Source organism: Lutra lutra, chromosome 18 (genome assembly GCF_902655055.1).
Source record: "Lutra lutra chromosome 18, mLutLut1.2, whole genome shotgun sequence".
In the NCBI taxonomy this organism is placed as follows: domain Eukaryota; kingdom Metazoa; phylum Chordata; class Mammalia; order Carnivora; family Mustelidae; genus Lutra; species Lutra lutra.
In genome coordinates this window covers 5936211-5953575 of record NC_062295.1, presented here as the reverse complement: position 1 = coordinate 5953575, position 17365 = coordinate 5936211, and the positions used below count along the sequence as shown (strand labels likewise).

Sequence of the window (17365 nt, the reverse complement as noted above, 5' to 3'; positions counted from 1 at the left end):
TGTATAATGTGTATATAATATATAATATATGTAATAGCATATATTATATATATTATATATATAAAGCTCTATCTATCTATCTATCATTTTTCTTTCCTATGTTCAGGATGTAAGCTTTGTGTTGAATGGGGTTTTGTGTGCTTTCTATTCTGCCCCGTTACCCTCTCCTACTTCACAGCTTGACATAGAGTAGGTGCTCAATAAATAACTGCTGAACCAGGAGATGAATCACACTTAAAGCTCACAACCACCTTGCAAGACAGGTACTCCTGCTTTCATTCTGTAGCTGAGCAAACAGCCTTGGAGAGGTTAATTGACAAGCCCAAGGCCACACGCTTAGTAAATGCCAGAGCCAATACATCAACCCGGACCTGTGTGACTCCAAATTCTCCTTGCCACCTCCCTGACTCTTTAATTTAGTCTGCTGTTGACATGGTCTCTTTGGCAGTACAGAAAAGTCACTTAGTGACTAAGATGGAGTGGCCTCAAAGTAAATGACACCACTAGCATTTATATCAGGTGTACATTCGGATCTCTTTCCCGATCGGCACACACTCCAAACATGTAGATAATGCTGCAAGGCAGCGAGGGCAGTATCTGAAAATGGCTCCACTAGCCACAGACCAAAACAAGTGTACGTCTTTTAGGTCCACCCAGAGACGTATCCACACGACCTGCAAGCTCCTTCTCTATTCCTCTACCTTTCTGCGGGGATGGTTTCTGTTGGTTCACTGTCAAAACCAGTGCTCCGGTAATTCCTGGCATTGCTACAAATGTGTATGCATATCTGTCATAAGCTACATCGCCAGATTCAATGATGCTGATTTCTGCTTCGAAACTCAGAGTGCACGGTTTGCTTACGCCATGGCTAGCCCCATCAGACAGGCACTGATCAGCATTTCTCTGCCGCTGCCTACTCTGTGAAGTTTAAGTCAGAAAACTTACAGCCTCCAGAGGTCTTACAGTCTTGGGGAGAAAAGATGACAAAGAGTGGTTGGGACGCGCATCCAGCAAAGTGGACTCTCACCTGCTGGGTTCACAGAAGAGTATTTTGGAGCTGATACCAGTGTCGACCACTCGGAAATTTCATTTCTGAGACTCCTCCCAGCCCCTATTGACCTATGTCTTTGAACTGTCGAGTCCTAGGTTTAAACAATGTCCAATTCCACAGTGCCCGTGGCTTGGGAAAGATCCTGAGGCCTGTCTCGATATGTCACCCCAACACCGTGAATTCACCCAGGTGCTCTGCTCTGCTTGGAAGAGCATTCTCCTTAGCTAACCTGTGAATGCCAGCTCAACTCAAATGCCACTTTTCCCTTTTAACCACCCACTTCCCTCCTCTAAGAGACATCCACCTACCTGCTCTCCTGTGTTTTCATCTGCATTCCCATGGGTGCACCTCAACAGTAGATGGGTGAAGAGGGAAGGCTCTGGCCCCACACACCTGATCCAAATCTCAGCTCTGTCACTGACATTCCTGTGACTTTGGCGAGTTAAGTTTCTAGAGTGTCAACTTCAGGTTCTTCATATGCAAAAAGGGCATCATAATGCAGGACTATGATTCCTCATCTGAAATCTTTGGGGTCATCTGTATTTTGAAATTCAAATTTTGGGGGGGGGCGTGGGGAATTGCCTTTTTTCAGAAAGGTATTTCAGTGGAAACACTGATTATGTAACACCCTTGGCAGGGTCTGGGACAGCACGGTCTAAAATCAAACACATAAATATCCCTGTAGCAAAATATATGAATATTCACACTAAGTGGGATAAAAAAAAATCTATAAATAGCCACACATCATTTCAGGTCAAGTCTGCTTCCCAAATGAGTTGGGGTGCCAAACTCCTCCCCCCCAAAACCCTGATTACAGAGCTTTTTGGAATTTAAAATTACAGATAAGGGATGGCGCGCCAACAGCACCCAACATGAAGGTTTTTAAGAGCAAATTAAAGTAATATACCTATGTACTTAAGAGAACACCTGGATCATGGCAAATACTCAGTAATTGTTCCCTGTCATTCTTCGCTAATGCATTCATTGCAATATCAGCTTTGTGTTTATCTAGTGCTCTCATCCACAGGCTGTGAACCTACAGGTCAGTGGCTATAACTATCAGTTTTGTGTCCTGGGTATCCAGAGCAGTGTCGGGTATAGGTTACCAGTGAATGAATAACTAAATTAACAAATGCAGGGGGAGATAGATGGGGCTCTGTTTGTACCATCCCTCATCTAGGAAATAGCCTTTTGATCCATTATCTGTAATACCGAGATGAGATGGGAATTACTTGCCCCAGTATGGAGAATGATTCAGCCACGTATCATCAAAGACACTTTCTGGACAGATATCTACAGCGAGGGGTGTGAGTCTGAACTTACAACCTAGAGCCAAGGGCTCATTAGATCTAAATGCTAAACAAACAGACTAATCACTTACAAAGCCACTGTTTTCTTACGTTGCCTGGTTTTGTGCGGCTGTGGGTCCATGGCTTGGATTAGCCATCTTGGTAACTTCTGGATTCAAGACTGACTGACAATTGACTTGTCAGACTTTCTTTGTTCTCAGATCAGACAGCTCATCGATCATTCAAGGTACTGTTGAACAATTAGAAGTAAATAAAAGGTTCAATAGGAACATACATTGTTTCTTTTTAACCAAAGGGTCCGAGACTGAGATCCATACCAAGGGAAAGGAGTACTGTTTATATAACACACTCAGTAATATTACTCTTTTCCTCTTCTCTTCTGCTTCTCATGACCCTTGAAACTGTCCAAACTGTTCAGCTCAATCCCACGTGACCATTCTGGAATTCTTTACATGGTTAGAAGGAAAAACTATCCACCTTGCTATATATTCTACAAATTTAGAAATGAGATGATGGGGGGGCACCTGGGTGGCTCAGTGAGTTAAGCCGCTGCCTTCGGCTCAGGTCATGATCTCAGGGTCCTGGGATCAAGCCCTGCAGTAGGCTCTCTGCTCGGCGGGGAGCCTGCTTCTCCCTCTATCTCTGCCTGCTGCTCTGCCTACTTGTGACCTCTCTGTGTCAAATAAATAAGTAAAATCTTAAAAAAAAAAAAAAAAAAGGAAATGAGATAATGTTCAGGATATCCAATATGGTAACCATTCTTGTTTTGCTAAGGGATAGCAGAGGGAGATCAGTGATAACTTCTGGAACAAAAGACCCTGGTGAGTAAAAAACAACTCCACTCTCTGTTTTGATTTGTTTTTTTTGTTTTGTTTTGTTTTGGTTTGTCAAAAACAATGTGATGTTTCCCTAACGCCTGTTATGATGTCTGGTCAATTATTTATTTTTTCTGCCCCTAAGTGGACCAAAGTAGGGCAATGCTAGCATGAATAAAAAAAGAAAGTGGCACTTGAAAGAATTATGAATGGAAGTTCTTCTGCAACAGAATTGTTGGCTTTTTTTTTTTTTGAGATTTTTTATTTATTTATTTGACAGACAGAGATCACAAGCAGGCAAAGAGGTAGGCAGAGAGAGGAGGAAGCAGGCTCCCTGCCGAAGCAGAGAGCCCGATGCGGGACTCGATCCCAGGACCCCGGGATCATGACCTGAGCTGAAAGCAGAGGCTTTAACCCACTGAACAACCCAGGCGCCCCAGAATTGTTGGCTCTTGAGGCTGGAAAGACCTTGGGAGGAATCTCAAACTCTGATCCAACAACACTGTCAAGTGCCCACTACAGCTCTGTTTGCACATCTCCAGTCACAGGGAACTTACTACCAATGATGGAGTACACATACTATTTTGGATCACTTTCAGGTCTTGCTGATGACATTATTAAGGTGTGGGTGGCACCTTCCACCCCTACAGGAAAGCTCCTGCTTGAAAAGTTGGTAAAACAAAAGAAAAACAAAAAACAAAAAACCAAACAAACAAAAAAACCCAAAAAGCATACAAGGTCAAGAAATTGGTAAGCAAGACTATATAGCCCATTGGGATGGAGGCCAAATGGTGTCAGAAGCCTCAGCAGAAGGTGAGTGTGAGTGTGTGTGTGTGTTACAATTTTTCTCTTTGAGCTGCGTTTCCTCCCCTTGCAAAATGTTACTGCAATGGGGTGATTTGAGTTTCCTGATGTCAATGGGTAAATGACAGAGGTTCTCTCAGCAAACCAGATGAAGCTAGTCTCTTTCTAGCTGTAGCATTTCAGTGTGTTCCAGGGGAATGGGAGAGGAAGGAGATGGATATGTCACAGCAGCTGGTCTAGAGGGTCCCTACTGCACTGCTCTCCTGACTTATGGGTAACTAGTTACCAGAAGTGTCACTTGGGGAAAACAAAGTAGGATAGGGCTAAGATTTGCAAGTAAAATCGCTTGTTCCTTCCAAAAATAACTGGATATGTTTCTCAAAGCCTCTGCAAAGGAGGAAGAAATAGGGCCTCCCCAATTTCTCAGCTGCCCTGTGCGTCTCCTCATCTATCATTGGGGTAATACGTCCAGAGTGGCATTTCGTAATGACAGCAACATTCCAGCAAATCGATAGTTATTTAATTCCCAACAAGCTCTCAAGTCCATTAAGCCTGATTACATTCACCCATTTCAGTGGGTGCCACTATTTTCCTACACCGGCACTTAATCTATAACAGGAACTTATGAGAACTTTCAAAAGCAATTTCAGCATCAATCAGCATAGAGTGAAGGGCACAATTTGCTGTAATTATTTATCGGACGGGGTTGGCAGAGGGTCTGACAAAACTCCCAACAGCTGACCTTCACCCCCAAGTTTCCAGTATAAGCAAAAGGCCTTCCAGTCTGCTCTGGAGTCCTGCTTCAGACGCCACGTGGCCCCATGGGCCTGCCCACACTGGGAAAGATGGAACCCTTTCCACGTTGTGAAGGCCCATTCTCCAGATGGTTCACTTATTTCCCACACACCATACAGGAGTTTCCAAACCGAGCAACGGCCGTAGTCTAGGAGGACAGAATGTTCTATTAGTATGTAGAATCATGCCCTGCACGTCTCAAATCACCAAAGTCTTAGAGTTCACAAAAGCCATTTGGAAAAGGGGAAAAATGTGTTTGACCAGAACCCTCCCCAGAAATGTTCACTCACAAACTAGGATATTGCAGAATTTTTAAATATAGTTGGGTGGAGGGCAAGAGCAAAGGTGAAAGGACACCGTGAACACAAAAGACACTTAAATTTCCTTTCCTGTAGAAACGCAACACAGATTTATTACAAAGGGATGATTGTTCTCAACCAAATAACAAGCAGACGACAACCACCTAACCATCTGGTTTCCCATCATGTTCAGGCTCTGTCCCTGACTCGGTGTTAGCTTTCCACAGAGAATGTCAAACATACACAGAAGCCATCCTTGTTTAAAAGACAAACTTATGGTGGTGGGGGGGGAGGAAAACGTCCCAAGTCTGTTATTGGTAGATGGTTCTCCCTGCACAGAATTAATAGCCTTAAAAGTCAAACCAACACACATCTCAATCCTCCACTTTCTTGCCATCATTAAGATGTAAACAGCTGGTAAGGGATTCCTAGAATAATCTCTGAACTTCATAAATAAACCATCAACAGAGTGTTCCTTTTTGCCTCAATGCCACCCCTCAACCCAGGTCGGCGGCGGGGCAGGGGGTGAGGGGGGGTTTCTATGAAAATAGACAACCCACACGAAGGCAAAACACAGGAATTAATGCATATTCATGCTCCTTCTATTTTCCGGGTTAAAGCTCTTAACCAAGTCACCTCATGATAAGTTACTCTGCCTCATGATCAGCTCTGGGAGACCGAGTCCCTCAGAAAGCCAGGAAGGAGAGCAAATCCTTTGCCCGTGGTCAACCCTCCTGAAGCAAAGGCATGAATGTTAAACAGCGCCCAGATCAATACAAGCAATATAGCTCAACTACACCATTTATTCAGCCATGAGAGATGTCAATAGCCAGATTAGGGTGATCCATCTTTTTGATTTCCTACTGTCTTCCCACTGACTACACGAGGGCTTTTTCCTGTATTAAAAGTGTTTGCTTTCTCAACCATAAAAATTCCAATTATTACTCGGAGCACTCTGGAGTTAAGTTGCTTGCTGGCAGTGGCCTTGAATTACCTGGATCAGTCCGGGGAAGTAGGGGGCTGCTGGAACGATCATAGGCACGCCATAGGGATGCAGGAGGACTCCTTGAGAAGGCAACATGCTTTACGTGAAGGTGTTATTCCCTCTGAAGCTCAACACATCAATGGAGACTTAGGGGAAAATCTATAGACCCAACTTCTTCCGAACTACAAAGCTGAGCGCCAAATCGCTTCTATCAGGAGCCAAGCGCCCGTCAACGCGGAGAGGGGAAAGAAAGAAAATCCGCATCAGCAACTCTTAATGTGAAAGTTTTCTTCCCAGACGACAAAGAGACACAGCAGCTGCAGCGTTGAAGCTACCAAAATGGAAGGTGCTATTTTGGGAACGGCTTGCCTAACATGACTAACCAAATACTCTTCATTAATTTAGTTCTCAGAGAGAGTGAGAGAGAGAGAGAGAGACCAAATGACACAGAGAGAGGGGCAGTGGGGCGATCGGGTTTGGGTTCTTCCTAAAGAATTGGGGCAAAAGGCAAGGGGCAGAGTCTGCATGGGATTTTTAGCGAGAAAACCTGAGAATGTGAATTGATAGGATTATCAGTTGCCACTTAAAACTCAAGTAGGTTAATGCGAGCAGCCTTTGGTACTGATCAAACAGAAGCTAAGACAATGGTCTAGTTTGTGCTTCTCTCCCTCTCTCTGGTTTTAATTTTAAAGGGGCAATCTGTGCAAATAATACAATAATCACACCAGCTAACATTTGCAGAGTGCGCTTACGCACAGAGAATGAACTAAGTTATTTACACGGGCTAAGTCATTTATTTCCGCAACTCTCTGAACTACGTATTATCTGTTCTGGGCGACACATGGGAAAGGGGGCTCACCCTGGTCGAATAGTTTGCTCACAGTTGGAGTGTCTGAGCCTTGGTTTCCTCGTCTGGGAGACTGAGTAATGAGAGACCCTACTCATAGGGTTGTGTGACAAAGCCCCTGGTACGATGCTGGAGGCTATCGGCCATTCTTATCCCATCTTCCCTGTTCTCCTGACAGTCGGTATGGACACATCTCTGGCTTCAGATTGAAGGTGCAGATACATTCAAATCGTCACTCCTGTAGCAAGAAGGCACGTGGGCTGGTGGAGAGCTCCCTGATTTTAAAAGCAAGGATGTGAAACAGACAAAGCAAGTCCGCCCAGCTAATGCTGAAGGCCCAGGGATCATAGGAAATCACCTTCAAACCGAACATCCGCTTGCCACATTCCACCTCTAACTCTAAGCAGGACATAAGATATAGATTTTGTAGAAACTCGGAGAGCTTCAGACACCACAAAACATATTCAACTATTGGCTTTTTCTAAATCCAAATGTCAATTCCTCCACTTTCAGATAGCCAAGGTGTTTTTACACTACACTAATTTTAGTTGCTTGATTTAGCTGCATAATTACATTCTAGATACAACAGTGGACAGCATTTGGCAGAGAATTCAATTATTTAAGGCTGAATTTTGGCCATCTTGACAGATTTCTCTGTAATTGATTCTCATGTATCAAAGTGGCCACACTGTTACAATTCAGAAAGCTCCAGTAACAGCTGCAAGTTGACCCCTCTTACTTAACAGCCTGATACTGTTTCTAACTTTAGCTTTTGACTCTGACTTTCAACACCGTGCTTCTGAGAAGTTACCAGGGAGGACAGAGGCATCTCCATGAGACAGCTTCCCGGGATGGGAGAGCTATTCATTACTTTGGTAAGGGCTGGGTCAGATTGATTTATGTCTCTTCAGTGTTATAAAATGGAAGGACTGTTGGAGGAAGAGGCAGGAAATAATCTGGTCACTCAGGCTAGAAACTTACACATTTAGATCCTTGGTTTCCTAAACTAGAACCGAGGTAACGATATCCACTTACTCTTCACCAAGACTGCTCCAAAGGGCAAAATTCTGGGAGTGTTTTGGAAACTTCAGTTACATAAATACAAAGGATCATCATATTTATTACTGTATCTATTGTTTCGGTTAAAGAACCTGAGGAGTTTGGAGAGAAATGAGAAATATATTGCACATGGGCATATAGATACATAGCTATACCCTTTGCAGAAGGCATTTTCTTTTCTTTCCTTTCTTTCTTTCTTCCTTTCTTTCTTTAAGATTTATATATGTATTTGAGAGAGAGCAAGAGTGAAAGAGAGAGAAAGAGAGAGAGAGAGCAAGCACAAGCGGGGTAAAGGGCAATGGAGGATGCAGTCTCACTGCCGAGCACAGAGCCCAACGTGGGGCTCAATCCCAGGACCCTGAAATCATGATGTGAACTGAAGGCAGAGGCTTAACAGACTGAGCCACCCAGGCACCCCTCTGTTTTCTTTAAAGAACTCCATGATACAGAAGTTTTTGCTGATCGTGAGTAATGAGTATCCATTTCCTCCTGTCTCTTAAGATAAGGGCTGTTTTGTGACCCTTTTCATTTTGACTGCCAGGAAGCTCAAAACCAAATAAGAAGTTCAACTCTGCCCATTGTGTTGGCCTTTACTGCCTGCATATTTGTGTTCTTGTCTTCTTGTCCTCACCACCTCCCACCCTATCGATATTCACATTGTCTTTGACTCTGTCTGTCTATTCATATATTATTGTCATGTATCGTCTGTAGTAGTTCTACTTTTGGAACCATATGAATTGAATATATCCTTCTTCCAAGCCCATCTCAAAAACATTATGAAATAATAAGACACAAAATTTAATGACAGCCATTAAATAAAACCTCTTTTTCCGAACACAGCTTCTGCTTTTCCAAACAGGAAGCACCTAGTATTACCAGACAACAATTCTTTTGTTCTTTCATCCACTTCCTCTGTTAAAAGTCAGACAACCACCTTCTGCATGTTCCTCCTTACCACGGGCTAGAACGCACGATGCATGCTAAATGGCCAGCTATCCAACGTCTAGTGTGTCTTATTAAACTCATGCATTTTTTTTTTGCAGGAACTTTGATATGTAAGCATAAAAGAATAAAGTAGAGAATAGAGGAGCTGTGGTAAGGAGACGCAGGCAGACCTCAGAAAAAGCAGAATTCAAGCAAAGGGCCATAGGTCAATATTGGTGATGGTCATCCCAGACAGGATGGACACTTGTTTCTATAAATGGGGCAAATCATAGATAGCTCAGGTGGTAGGACCTTACTTCTCTGCTGTCACCACTCAAAAACTGCTACTGATCCATGAAAGCAGTTACAATACAGAAAAAAAAAAAAAAAACACTGAAATTTGAATTTCCTCTGATTTTTACCTGCCATGAGATCCTCCTTTCATTTTTTTCCCCCTTCTTGAAAAAATATAAAAACCATTCTGAGTTTGAGAGTTGTAAAAAACGGGGTAATGGGCTAGGTTTGGCTCACCAACCATGGTTTGCTAATCCCTAATTGAGAGCATGTATTTTAATTAAAGCTCTGGAAGTCAGACTTTAATATGATAGCAAATACATCCTCCTTTTTGGATGCCCTCTGCTTCCCCACGCAGTTTTTTGATTTTTCTGTCACTTCCTTGGTGTCCATTCTGTCAATCGTCCCCTGTGTCAGGGATTTCCATCAGGAGACTTTGTTTTGTTTTGCTTTGTCTTAGCCAGGTTTTGACAGTTCAGTCTTACCCACCTTTCTGAAAAATAAAAACAAATAAAAAACAAACAAAAAACCCCACCTTCTATATTCTTTCCCCACCCTTCCACGTGACACTCCCTTCTCAGAGACTGCCTTCTCCTTCCCTTCCTTAAAATGGTTCCTCTGCTGAGGTCAGACACCACATCTCCTTCCCACATCTGAGAGCAAACATGAGGATTACGTGGCTCACCACCAGCCTTTGTGAGTGGCAGCCACCCAAAGTTTAAACGCTCACATAGGAGAAGGAAAGAGAAAAGTAACGCGAGTGTTGCTGGAGGTTGGGAGAGGAGAGCACTTGGAGAAGACCAGTGGCTGCCATATGGATTCTGTTGGTTAACAGAGCCCAATGCAGCTTCATGGACCACAATTCGGTCTGAGGAGAGGACGAAGGACAGGAGGAGAGAAGGAAGATTGATGATGACAACGATGATGGTTTGTCTGTATTGTGTAAAACAGAGGTGATATTTTTAAATGGAAGTGTCTCGTGTAAAATTTAGGTCTATAGTAGAAACTCTGAAAGCCTGGAAGAGCTAAAACTTTGGGCCACGTTTCCTTGTACCAACCATCCCTGAAGTCTGGGAAGGACCTGCCTCCTCCATAGCTCAGGAAATTCAGACTCTGTCAGACTGTCTCCACCATTCTTTATCTGTTTCCTGAAAAGAGGCCAAATGTCAGTTGCTACTTGTTGACCATTGAAAACAGAACAAAACAGAAGGCATAAAGCAGTGTTCCTCTGACAATATTAATTGCACTCCTATCTTTTGGATATTGACAGTGTTTATCTGACCATATGGATCTACGCAGAATATTGAACCACTCATATCTCGCCATTCCAGGCAAAGTCGGGGGAAAAGACAGTCTCCTGCTCTATTCAAGGCCCCTCATGATATTCTTCACCTTTAGTTTTCCAGATCCATCCTCTAATACACACCATCCTTACTTCTACAAATCACTTTTTTTCCCCTAAAAATCAGTCTAGCAAGTTGCCTTTGCCCTACACTTTTATAAATCCAAGCCTCTGTACAATCTGGTCTGTTACGCAGAGCTATTCATTCTTCCATCTTCTTCCTTCCTTCCTCCCTCCCTGCCTCCCTCTGTCCCTTCCTCCCTTCTTTTCTTCCAATTCAAACTTGCTGGCCTAATCAGATGTTACATCTTCTGCAAAGCCTTCCTCATGACAGCAGGCAGAATGAGCTACACTATCACCTATGTTCTAGAACCACAATAGCAAGGTACAAGAATGTTGTGAAGTGTGACTACTCCTCTGGAGGTAGACTGGCTCAGATGAAGAAGCCCCGCCATTCCTTCTGCTCAACCAGTGGACTAGACAAACGAAGTTTCCCAAAATACGTCCTGGGAGAATGACGGGTTGAATGGCTGCTTTGGGAAAATGTGAGGCAGGGTGAGGAGTTGCAGGCTCTCCTGAAAACTGAGGGCTACCTGTATCTCTCTACATTTGCCATCAAGTGGCGCTGGGGACATCCTGGCAAAGTAGCAAAAGCCTGAGTCTCAAAGTTTGGAGAGACTGGGTTCTGCCCACTTTCCAAACATCTCACCTAGGATAAGATCCTCAGTCCTGAGCCCTAGTCTCCTCGAGGGTGAAGTGACCCAACATCCATGACTCCTTGCAGGCAGGCAGGCTGCTGCCATAGGATGGATGGCTCAGCACATGTGTTCCAGCACTTGGAAGGTGTTCAGAAAGGTCTGGTGTGTTTTGTTTTGCTTCGTTTTTATTTTTGTTTTTCCCCCTCAGTAGGTCTTTAGTGTACTTGTGTGAAACTGTTTTCTAATCATCTCTATGCCATGTCAAGTTTGCCTTCTCTGTGCCCCATCAGTACCCACACTGGACAACTCTGTTAACAGGAGCCACTTCTTTCTGTCCCCTCCTATGAGGGGACATGCCCTCCTTCATCAAGCAGGCACACGCGGGCTCCTCTGGCAGCCTCCCCACCTTCTCCAGCACTCACGACCTACCCGTCTAAGCCCCAAAGACAGTGGTGATTTGTCTCTGGACAGTAAAGAGCTGGCTGGTGATCATATTCAGGTGAGACCCATTTTAGCTCTTCTACCTCAACCTCGATCATTTTGTTTTCCTGAGATGGAGGTTCAGAGAGGTTTTGTCCCTTGTCCGAGTTTATACTACAAAATGTGTGCTTTGTCAGTTACCAAGAGCCAGATTTCCCTTCCACATGCCCCTAATATCTGCCAGATCATCAAGAGTGACCACTCTAGGGCAACAGCTTGAACCAACATTGATCAACTCCACTCCCCACCAGACATATATTCAAACCCCATCCAGTGCAGGTGAGAAGAGCAGGGAAGGGCTTTACCTGGCATGGACCTCAAAGGTAAATTCCCTGAGATGCTACAGAATGCTTATGGTCCTGATGCTGGGGACTGACAGATGAGTTCCCACCAGAGGGGACACTGAAATGTCAGGGAGGGCAAGATCTTCCACAGGAAAAGCTTCCACAGAGGATGTACTGAGCCACTGATCTGATGCTCCTTCATTTGTATCCTCAGTGGAGGACAAGTTCAACTGGGAAAGGGACATCCTGGAAGAGAAGCTATATGCCCAACCCCTCTTGTGGATTAGTTTGGGTTCATATGTGTAAACGAGTTGATGCGTGGAAAGTTCTTATAAGAATGACAAGTGTCTCCTAAGCATTATGTCTCACCAAGACACTACTATTCCCTCACTGTCTGACACTCATCACCACCAGTGTCTCCCTCTTGCAAAAGCACGAAATCACAGTAGTTAAGAGCTCTCACTGAGCCATACTACTGCCCATATGAAAAGCCTAATTTCTGTCAACAATAATAACCATAACTCATAGGTGGTCTAAGATTTGAAAAACATTAACATGCCGACGTGTTTAGCTGGGGACAGACTCACAGCAGACACTCGTTTAATGGGTGTTGGTAGCTGTGGCAGTGGTAGTAGCATTAGACATAGCTGATCTGGAGGATCAATCCGCTCAAAGCAGACCTCCCCCAAAGCAGGATTATCAAAATCTTTTCTCCCTTTAACCTCTAAGAGGTTAAGTAAAATAGTGTTCAAAAAAGTAACCTGCATTGTGCCTTCTTGTGTAAGAGCTTACCTCCTTCTTCCACGATTCAACCAGAAATTTAAGACACAAGGGCTAACAAGGCTGTGCATGTGGCTTCTGTGCATAGAAGGTACAGTGTTGAAACCAAAATATGAGAATTTCAATTTCAAGCGAGGGTTTCTGGGGATGATGAAGATAGTGCCTTTGAATCTGGGACACTGGTCACCCTATTACCTCCAAAAATGGTTATGCATATGCACAAAGAAAATTCCAGTAGGTCTTGTAAGTGAGGAGGCTGCCGATTATCATTAGAAATGCGAACCCCCAGTGGTAGAGGCAGTACCAGGCTCCTCTTAGTTCATTAAGCGCTTCTTGACCTGATTCTCCTCTGAAAGCCAGACTGACTGGCTGAAGAGCAAATCTAAGAATATCAACCCCACACATCATCTCTGCTGAGATCAACAATGCTTCAAGAACCGACCCCTGACCTGTCTTGGGATGAATGGCAACTGGGTTTGAGAATTTGTTGACCTTGCTTGAGGCAAACAGATGCTCCCTGGGGACTCTCAGAGTGGGGATGATCATCAGCTGCTCCCCTGGATTTTGTTTTGTGCCCCTCCCTGGATCTTCTGCGTCTGTGCTGCAGGTCCCTGCAGGAGCTGGGCACAGAAACACTCCAAATAGCACAATCTCCAGGACTCGTCACTGGGCCTTTCTGCCCAAACCCCATGCACATACTCTACTCTATGTGAACTGGCTGAACACGTGAGTCCCATGTGCATGCTTCTCTCCTTAGTGACTAAGCACCTGGACTGGTACCTCCCACTGGGCTCTGCATGACAGAAGCTTCAGGACATCCTTCATTGTAAAAAGAACCCATGACCAAAGAATCAGGAGAAATTCAGCTTGCTGTCTCTCCCTCTTGGGAATTCGTGATGTCTATGAGCATAGTAAAGCACCTTGGAAGTCCTACAAGGGAAAAGAACAGAAACCTGTTTGACCTTGTTTGATCCATATTCCCACATTCATCTGATGACCAAGTGACCTTCTGTCCATCGATCCATCATCCAGCCAGCCAGCCAGTCATTGTCCATCCGTCCGTTCATCTGTCCATCCATCCACCTTGCTATGTGATATCTGGCTACTGAAAATTAACAGTATGTCCGCCATGTGCAAAGTCCTTTACCACTTCTCCTCTTTCCCCTCCTACTTCCTCATCATCTCCTCCTCCTTCTTCTTCTTCTTCATCATCATCACCACAGTTCTACCATTTGAACAAACAGTCAATGCTTACTTTGTGCCAGGCTCGCACCAATTTCATCACACGTGCTCACTCTGTGTATCCTCTCCACAGCCCTATAGAATAGATTGTTGGATTTCTTACATTAGAGACAAGAAAACTGAGGCACTGAGAGGTGACGTGAATGACAAAGGAAATACAGCTGGTGAACTAGGAGCTGTACCTTGAACAGGGGCTGCGGAGCCCTGGGCACTAATTCCCTGCTGAAGCCCTTTTCTTGTCAATTTTCTGAGACCGCATGTAAATATTCTGAGAAACGCTGGCCAGGATGAAACTCAAGCTGAGTGGCCTCCTTATCTCCTTTGCCCTCAAGACCTCACTTGATCTCAACCTCTCCAATAGCCACTGGAGACAAAGGAAGACACAAGAAAAGCCAGTACAGACAGCTGGATGACACTTTCAGGCTTGGGGCAGGTCTGGCCTCCCCCTTCCCCAAAACTTCAGGGAATGGGGAAACCTCCCCAAGCAGAGGAGGTTCAAGGCCCACGGAAGTGGGCTGGTCCCATGGGAACACCAGCAAAATGCAGGCATGGGCGGGGAGGGAGAAGAGGGTGATCCAGGAGAAGGGGTGCCCAAGAGATTATCCTGCCACCTTCCTTTGCGACACTGAAGCACCATTTCAACCTCCAGGGCTGTCTTATCCTTGGCTCCTTCCCAAACTAATGCCTCTTCTGGGGAGACGTGGTGGTTCTTAACTCCTATTTTTGATGCATGGACCACTATAAGAATCTTGCCTTCATTCCAGAAAACTGCACATAACTCACAAAATTCTCCATATCATTACAGGGGATTGATGGCCCCTTTGAAAGTCTTCTGGGGACCCTCAAGGAGCCTCTGGCTCTATCAGATGTTGACATATGTGGCCAAGATGTGCTGTGCTTTTGCTAAAGGAAAGGCATGGATGGAGTCAGCATCGCTTAAGCTGGGCTCACGGCGGTGGTTCAGATGCCCGTCCTCACGTGGAATCATGTTGACGTGCTTATTACCGCCACCGTGACTTTGAGCATGTCTACGTGCCGCTCAGAGGTCTCTCATCACAACGCCACAGGGATGAGGTTTTCAGAAAGGCAAGGAGGTCAAACAATCTGGGGAAATGCTAAGGCATTCCAAAATGTAAATCCAAGCCAGACAGTATGGAATCCACACACACACCAGAGCTCTCCCATCCAGGAGTGAGCAGTACCCCCAAGCTGGGGTCCGGCTACTCTCTGCGGAAGGTTTCATCTCTAGCTCCAGGCTAGGAAACAGATGCTAAACAACCCGATGAGCAGGTGGGAGACCCAGCAGGGCTCCCACCAAACGAGCGTGGGGGGAGAAAGGAGGTAGGAAATACGTGCTTGCATTTTCTGAGACTCTGCAGTCCGCTCTCACAGACATGACAGAGACGGGAGGGACCCAAAGCCAAGTCGTGCCAAGCTGTGCCGATGAGCGTCTGTGAGGATGAGCCAAGGGGCTGACCACTGCACATGGTTTCTTCACGACGTCATGGCCAGGCAGCTGGTGGCAACAGAGAGCCTCTGACAGGTGGGTTTCTCAACTTCCTGGATTAGCAGTGCCCTTCTGGACACTCTGGGACATCAGAAGAGGAACTACCCTAGTGACCTCATTTCCTTTCCGATAGATATTACAATCTATCTTTAGATATTGTTCAACAAACTAGATATCCCATTTACTACTTGCTAGATACTTTCTCAGCATTTTATGCATTAATTCACTTAATCGTCATAGCAATCTTACAAGGAAATTCCTGTTATCATCCCCGTGTTACTGATAGGGAAACTGAGGCACAGAGAGGTTAAGTCACTTGCTCAAGATCCCATAGCTTGTGAATGGTGAATCTGGCTCCAGAGAAAGATATATATGTAGAGTATTTTAAATATATAAATATTTAAATAAATCAAATCATATAAAACATATATTGCCATCGGTGACCCCAATGGCAAGGTACTTAACTTGTCTTTGTTTCAGGTTTATGTATCTCAAACTGACGAATCTCGAAGTGGCTGATCTCTCAAACTCGCTAATAAAAAATAAGCGTATTTTTATTATAATAGCAACATAGCCTATTGGCTAAGAACTCAGATACTGGGGCCATACCAAGCTTAGGTTCAAATTCTGGATCTGAAAATTCCTGGCTCTGCTGCCCTAGGCAAATTAGTTAGCCTCTCAGAATCTCAAGTCATTGACAGATTTAGAGGTAATAATATTTTCCTTACGAGGTTGTTGTGCAGAGTACTCTAAATCATGCAGCCATGTGCTAAAAAGATTCCCTGGGCTTGGGTCCACTTCTATGAGCTTCACTCACGGGGGCTGTATTTTAGCACCATCATCTCTCCTTACGTGAATGCCAGGTATTTAAGTGCCTGCTCACTTCTTGCTCCTGGTTGACCCCCAACATTCCAGTTTCATTGGTCAGTAAATCCCCATATTTGCTTAAGCTAGTTGAGCTGGGTTTCTGGCCCTTGCAACTAACTAATAGATTCTGGACCAATTCAGTAGTGACGGTAGGAACGGGAATGGTAGACACACGCATTCATAAAAGGAAGTCGGAGAAGATACCTTTGGCTTATTTTTTTAAACACTTTTATGGACCTTTCTAAGGGCCAAATGTTCTTATAAGCACTTCAAAGACCAACTCTTTTAATCTTTTAACAATTCTCTGATACTCGTACTCGTAACTGCCCTGTCCTAGAAATGAGGAAGCGTAAACACGGAATTTACATCATTCCTGGCTAGTTGGGTGGGAGGGCCATAGCCAAAAACATGCCTGCCTGCTTCCAAATCCTATTTTCTTTCCTCTGCATACTTTGCATGACCAAGGAGGCTGATGTGCTTGCTAACTAAGGGATCCTGGAGATCGCAGAGGAGCAGGCACCTGCACTCAGGGGCTTGCATTATAAACATTGCATCCAGGCTCAAACCTCCACTAACTGAATCCTAGGAAAAACTGCATGGGCCGTTAACAAGAATTCCAAAATATCTTCCCAGAGAAATCCCACTGCTGCGAAGCCATGCCAACACACACTGCATAATCTCCAAACTATATTCAGACCCAGAAATAAGAAACGTCAACCTGAAATCAACCGACCATAGTCCACATCTCTTCTTTTCAAATAGTATCTGGTGGAGAAATCTGTATCCCCTTTCTACAAATGCTTATAACTTGTCGAACTGGCTGGTTTTTTAAGGTACTCATCTTCTGCACCCCCACCTATGACAGCTCCGAACTCAACAAGTCAGCATTCCATAAAGTATCGACTGTGCTGGTTTGCATCGCCCCCAAGAATACTGAATACAGCTCAGTGTGGAAATTCACAGACTCCAGGGTGGCTGTTTG

At 44.6% G+C, this 17365-nt stretch overlaps 1 protein-coding gene across 8 annotated transcripts in view; it reads right to left on the bottom strand.

Annotated features, from left to right (window-relative positions):
* The window catches only part of RBFOX1 (RNA binding fox-1 homolog 1), a 2072285-nt gene that overhangs the window by 330479 nt on the left and 1724441 nt on the right, over window positions 1-17365 (bottom strand). The window contains exon 1 of one of the 8 annotated variants that reach the window (XM_047713058.1): window positions 6069-6383. The exons of 6 other annotated variants lie outside the window; for them this stretch is intronic. In XM_047713058.1, the coding sequence (XP_047569014.1) occupies window positions 6069-6155 (87 nt within the window). In that variant the 5' untranslated portion in view covers window positions 6156-6383. Of the gene's footprint in view, window positions 1-6068; window positions 6384-17365 lie in introns of those variants that run through there. One more of the 8 variants, XM_047713059.1, reaches the window with a different exon arrangement.